Source organism: Pelmatolapia mariae, linkage group LG23 (assembly GCF_036321145.2).
Source record: "Pelmatolapia mariae isolate MD_Pm_ZW linkage group LG23, Pm_UMD_F_2, whole genome shotgun sequence".
Lineage (NCBI taxonomy): Eukaryota > Metazoa > Chordata > Actinopteri > Cichliformes > Cichlidae > Pelmatolapia > Pelmatolapia mariae.
In genome coordinates, this window is record NC_086246.1 from 19423050 (window position 1) to 19429378 (window position 6329).

The following is a 6329-nucleotide window of genomic DNA, read 5'->3' on the forward strand; positions in this document are numbered from 1 at the left end:
ATAATAACCCCGTCACGGCGAAACATGACGCCGTGAAGCACAATCTAACTATAGAACCGGGGACCCTCTCCGCGAACGGGTTTTTCTCCCGAATTTAATGCTTTCTTTTAATGACATCGTTAACATTTCTCAACAAAAACACATGAAAGTATCACTGATAATTCAACAATAAAATCGCTTCATGTTGTGGCCATCACACAGTGTTTTTCAAAGTGATTCACGATCTGAAAGTGCGCAGATTTAACGTACATAATCCTTTGTTAGGTTTATTATTTTCATTTCACACGTAAAACACATTTATAGATTAATTCACCACTCCTGTTAGTTTTGGATGCGCTCGGCTCCAACCAATCAGACGCAACCGGTGTAAGCAAAGGATGATGGGAGAACGGAGAGACCCATTTATAAGAATAAGAAAATGAGGCGGAACTGATTGATTCTAATGCAGGTATGTAAAAAATACATATATTTAAAGTAATACCTTGAAGTGTGTTTCAAAGTTTGTTTTTCGTAAAAGCTTCAAACAAACAGGGGTGACTGATCTCGGAAACGATTTAATGCATTTAAAAATGGCTACAGCTACCGTCAGCATGCTTGCTAGGTAACCTACCTACACGTGGCTACTGCAGCATTAGCCATTTAATCAAACGATGGATTAAATCTATTACAAACGTTAAAGGACTTGTGTGTTGCAAAATACCCTCACATGGTGCGTAAAGCAGTTTTTGCGCTAAGAGTTCTGCTAGCTCGTTATAAACGGCTGATGCTAACGTTAATTGCTAACGTTAACCGGAGCAACAAGACTGAAAATCATTTGAGTTGCGTTAGTTATGTGTTTATGTCACTGAGTTCTGCAAAATCTCTTTCCTCTTTAGCTTGAAAATGAGTGATTCAGAGGATCCCGAGCTGGAGGAAGAGCTTCAGGCTGCTGACGAACTCCTTCAAGATATGCAGGTAAAGTAAACGTTATATTATTAATTTTTATTAATTTTATTTTTATTTTATTTTATTATTAATTTTTTTAAATAAATTTTTATATATGTGTATATACAAGTTTATGTCAAATTAAGTTGGTTAACTTAAGATGTTTGATAATCTTTGCTTTAATCATAGACTGTATTTTAGGTGTTCCCTTTGTTCCTTGTTAATTGGTAGAATGATGCACAGAGTGAACCTCAGCCAAGACCAGTGCGCTGGAAAAAACGTGACAGACAGGGAGAGTTTATTCCTCAAAGGCCATCAACCAGTCGAAGTACTACTTGCATGCCAGGTGGTCAGTGTTCACACAACCATTGGTTTTATCTCACAACTTGTTTTCACCAAACAATTTCAGTAATTAAATATTCTTCAATCTCTTTTTTCCCCCCAGTGTCCAGAGATCAGCATCAATGTCCACGTGAAGAAACTAGTTATGTTACCAGTGTCAACCCAACAAAAGGTACTTTACCTTCTTGTATATATTGTGATTTCTGTTTACTTTTATATTTGTTGTTATAGTTGAGTTAGGCAGGGCTTTTATGCAGTCCTAAGAAACATACTGCCTAGGGTGTTTTTCACTATGTGGAAGAGTTTCTTCCTTTCTTTCTTTTTTTTTTTTCTGTTAGTGTATGGAACTGAGGTGCTTCGTCAGGAGCTCCTTCAGTTGTTGGAGGATGGAGAAGAGGACGCAGCCATGACTTGTGAGACGTCGTCTGAGTCAGCTGCTACTCACTGGGCGATCAGAAATATGGTGTCCTCGCAAAAGTGGAAAGAGGCCAGGCCTTGTCTTATAGACAATATGTTAGCTACTCTGGATCCACAGTCACACCGTGTGTGTCAGTGTGGCAAACAAGTAGTTGTGAGGTGTCTGGACTGCCTGCCTCTTCCATTCCTTTGTGCTGACTGTGATATTGCAGTTCACACACGCTTTGTCCTGCACAACAGAGAGGCAGTAACAGGAGGGTTTTTGCAGCCTTCATCAGAGTTTCACAAGCCAATTGGTACGGTTTTTAAGTCTTATGCGTTTCTTGCTATGTACTATGAGTGGGTGCTGTTATTGTATATTTATTGTGTATCAGTTAATTTCCAATTCTTTTTATATATATATTGTGTGTTTTAATGTTAGTTCGGCTGTTGCCTGTCCAAAGGCCAGACCATGTGTGTGACTGCCCAGCAGGTAACGTTGAGGTTTCACCCGGCTCAATTGTGGCTCTTGTAACCATAAATGGTAAGTTGCCCTTTTGTCACACACTACATACACAATAGATGTGTTTGGAGGTTTAATTGCAAATTGTGCATTGCTATCTTGGTTTGAATTGCCCTCGGCCCGCAGTATGTATGTATGTGGGCACCTGTCAAAGGTCATTTGGATTTACCAGATCAATTTGAAAACAACATGAAATCCTCACAACATGAAAAAAATGAATGCTTTGAGCCATGACTGAATTTATCCTTATCCTTTCTAAAGGCCGTTATAACCTTGCACTGCCAGTGGTGAGATGCACCAGCTGTGGCCTAATGTGGTCCCCCTCAGTTAAGGACATCCTGGGTAGTGGATATTGGCCTGGCACCTTAAATTTCTGCACCCTGTTTTCAATGGATGTCTTTCAGTCTTTCTATGACATTAAGAAGGCTGCACCAGGGATGTCACTTAAGGCATTTGTCAAAATGCTGGATGAACGAACAGCCCATTTTGGAAGGGTGAGTTTCTAAATTTGCCAAGTTTAAGGAAATTGTGCAAATCAATGTTTATGATGACTGTCCTTGAATATTCTGTTGTATGCCCTCTATTAAAAGACTGGCCGAATATCAGCTGATGCCTTCAGTAGAAGTTTCTTGGAGTGGAGTGCTGTAAAGTTTGAGGTGGACAGGATGTGCAAGGAGCCATGCTTTAGCTGCCCTGCCTGCACTCCAGACATGCTTGCCGTCTCAGTTGATGGAAACCGTAAGCTTTATCGCTTTCAATCTAATGCAAGGTACGTTATGCATTGTGTACATAAATCAAATATGGATTTGTAGAAAAATGTATTTTAATGTTTCTTTTCAAACAACTGCCACTGTGTTTGTCCAGCACTTCAGAGCAGGGGAACTTTGAAGGTGTCTTCGTTGAAAAAGATGAGGACGTTGCTGAGTTTGTGAAATACATCCAGAGACATACAAATCATGTAAGATACACATATATATATTAGTGCTGTTAGCGTTAATCTTGTTAAAATGACGTTAATGTCATAACCATATACACATTCGTGTGTGTGTGTGTGTGTGTGTGTGTGTGTGTGTGTGTGTGTGTGTGTGTATACATATATGGATGGGTGGATATTTATTTTATTTTTCTCTTGGTGTTGTCGTAATATTATTTACTTTACTTTATCTTAATGTATACTTTCTTTTGTCACCATGTGTATTTAAAAAAACAAACAAAAACAACATGATTTTTATTTTGTGTTATCAGTGCTGTCCTGGGGAGATATGAGGTCTTGTGTGACTTAACACTAATTCAGCTAATTGTTATGCATTTGTTTTAAAAAGTTTGTCCCTGATAGGGCTTAATCATGTCATGTCTTTTATGTTAAAATCTTTGAGTGTATAGGTCCCGGGGAAAGGGTTGTGCGGATCTTCATCTTGGACTGCAGCAAAGGAGTCGTCCAAAAAGTCCACTGGGAAGTTGGATGAAGAGGGCATGGAAATAGCTGTTTGTCGCCACGGAGTCCTCTTAGCTGCATTGAACATGTTTCGAGGGGAGATCTTTGCTTACCCCCTTTTTCTCCAGAGGAAGTTGGCAGCTAACGTCCCAGGACATATTACGTTCCTTTGCTCCGATGTGGCCTTTAAATATTTCCCCTATTTAACCAAGGTGGCTCAGCAGTGCCCTGAGCTGAGGAACCTCTTGTCAATGCGTCCTTTTCTCTCCGTCATGCATGCAAAGGCTCACACTTGGAAATGCGAGGTATACTGCAGCTTGTAGTTTTGGATTAGTTTGAGACATTTTGTTATAAGGTTGAATGAATTCAGCAGTCATGTATTGTGACCTCCTTTCTATAGATCAAATGGGGAGGTGCGTTTCAGGATGGGGCCGGTTCAACAGTTGGAGAAGAGGTGGAACAAGTAAACAGTTTCCTGTCTAGGGCGGCCATCACAACGAAGTACATGTCTAAAGCAGGTATGTGTTCGTGTCTGAGATTCCACTCAGTATCTTGCTCATTAATTCTTATTTGTATACTAATTGAAATGCAGGGCGAACAGACATGCTGACCCTCCTGGCTTTGGGTTGGAACAAAAGGAAAGTGGAACAACTGGGCCGCACTTTGAGCCAGAGATATCTCAAGGTGATTTTTTTTTTTTTTTTTTTTTTTTTTTTTCAAAAACCATTTTAATGTGTGTGGTAATGGGGGAAAAACACCTGTACTCTAAAAACATCAATGTGAATGACATTTATTAATGTATTCTTAGATCATAAGGATCCTTAGAGAACAAGTGGAGAGCCTGAATGCGACCAAAAATGAGCTGGGTGTGGATGACGACACACTGCAGCAATGGGTGGCCGATGTGCAGAAATGGGCTGAAGGTGAGTCTCAATATAATGCACCATAGGACCCACCATGGCCTCATTAAAGAACTTAAGGTAGAGTTAATATCTTTCTGACAGTGTCAACAAACAATGAAAAATAAGTTTTGTACAAGCAGAATTTATGGCAGAGTTGTTGCGTTTCATCAAATTGGATTGAACCTGGGTTGAAATGATGTCGTACTAGTTGGTTTTATAAACCTGAACACCGACATACTTGTTATCTAATGATAATGCAGCACATGAAGGCTACAGATGTCTTATAATGAATGTCATCAAGTCAGTGATTACAGAGTCCACTGTAGTTTGGTGACTGTTACTCATCCTGTATTCTGATTAATATTCCTCTCACTTAGAAACTGATCAAACTGATGGCAGCCTTGGAGCGTTGCAGGCACGCTTGTCGTCATCATCAGAGTGCGAACACAAAGTCTTTACAGACAAAATGGTACGTCCCAGTTTCTTTGAAATGGACCGTTTGATACTTAATTTGTACAGCTTGTACAGCTACTTTGTAAACAGAATAAAATCAGATCCAGGTTTGTTTAATCTGGATGTGATGCATGTTCTAGCAAACAAATTGATGAGTGTAGATTAAAATGTAAATATATACATTATGTGAAGGTGTGAATTTTTTTATGATTATTTACAGATAGCAACAAGAGGCGACACAGAATTCGCAAGGTCATCTTAGATGAGAAGAAACGCTTGGCGGCTGCTGTTGACGACTACAACAAGCTTGCTGAACCAACAAAGCAAATCGTATCCAGTGATGCCCTCATCCAGACCGACATTTGGCCCTGGCAGAGCACAAGTGAACGTAAGCTCTTGATTTATAAATATCCTTTTTAAATAAACTCCCAGTATCTGAGCAGTAGTTGAATGTTTTGTTCTTGAGTCATAACGTGCTACTATGTTTTCCCATCTGATGTTGTTAAACTGTAGCTGCTGCAGACCTCCAGACAAAGAGAAAGGTCTTTGAGAAGGTGATGGCTGTGAGGCGCCTGAGAGAGGAGGAGATGATCCTTTGCAGGGAGATGCGGCATCACTGGACAGTGTTGCGAATGCGATCTGTGGTGTTGGGGACAATTTCCTCAGACTGTAAGCACTTTATTTATTTATTCATTTTTTTGACGAATCGATTGAAAATAAGAGCAGATGCTAAAGTCTTACTGGATCTTTTACCTATATCTAGATTGCTAGCTAACACTGCCTTCTCCCTTTAAAAAAAAGTTTAATTACAGGATCCTAATTCCTTGTGTTTATGAGGTGAGGGTTTTTTTTTTTTTTTTTGGTTTGTTTTTCTTACTTCACTCATATTTATTTGTTTTGTTCTTTTTACAGCCTCCCTTGTTGGCATGTCGGCGGATGCACAGAAGGGACTCCATAGCCTGGTTTTAAAAAAACAAAGTGAACTGAAAGCTGAAATGCTCAAAGTAAAGGACATGTACAAGAGAATCCTCAGCTACCAACCACTCCTGGAAATGGACTCGGAGGAGGAGGAAGACATTCCAGACGATGCCACTGAGAGTGATTTGAGCACTTCTGATGAAGACTGATTGTGTCATCCTTGATGTTATTTTTGGTAAAATAAAAAGTTAATCACATCTCTGTTTAATGTGATTTTTCAACAGACATTTTACATTTTGAGAAGAAAAATGGAATTTCCTTGGTGCAGTTGTTTACCCATAATCATGCTTTCCCATGTAATTTAATGACTAGTGTACATGTTCAGATAGACTAACATAATTTAATTTATGGGATGCTTTCTGGGCTGCTCAAATTA

General features: G+C 39.5%; 1 protein-coding gene across 1 annotated transcript; it reads left to right on the forward strand.

The window, feature by feature from the left end:
- Positions 1–382: 382 nt before the first annotated feature.
- Positions 383–6102, forward strand: LOC134621160 (uncharacterized). The gene is made up of 17 exons (XM_065469754.1): positions 383–448; positions 876–954; positions 1156–1273; positions 1370–1438; positions 1605–1979; positions 2105–2206; positions 2447–2679; positions 2776–2954; positions 3050–3143; positions 3569–3925; positions 4021–4138; positions 4213–4304; positions 4429–4543; positions 4900–5019; positions 5196–5363; positions 5489–5644; positions 5888–6102. Exons 2-17 carry the CDS (start codon positions 883–885, stop codon positions 6100–6102), a joined length of 2583 nt encoding a protein of 860 aa, XP_065325826.1. The 5' UTR covers positions 383–448; positions 876–882.
- Positions 6103–6329: the final 227 nt, after the last annotated feature.

Excerpts from the sequence above, each read along its gene's own strand:
- LOC134621160 (XM_065469754.1), top strand. The coding sequence starts at position 883 with ATGAGTGATTCAGAGGATCCCGAGCTGGAGGAAGAGCTTCAGGCTGCT. Across the intron at positions 1,274-1,369 it reads TACTACTTGCATGCCAGGTG|TGTCCAGAGATCAGCATCAA; the intron begins GTCAGTGTTCAC and ends TTTTCCCCCCAG. Across the intron at positions 5,645-5,887 it reads GGGGACAATTTCCTCAGACT|CCTCCCTTGTTGGCATGTCG; the intron begins GTAAGCACTTTA and ends TTCTTTTTACAG.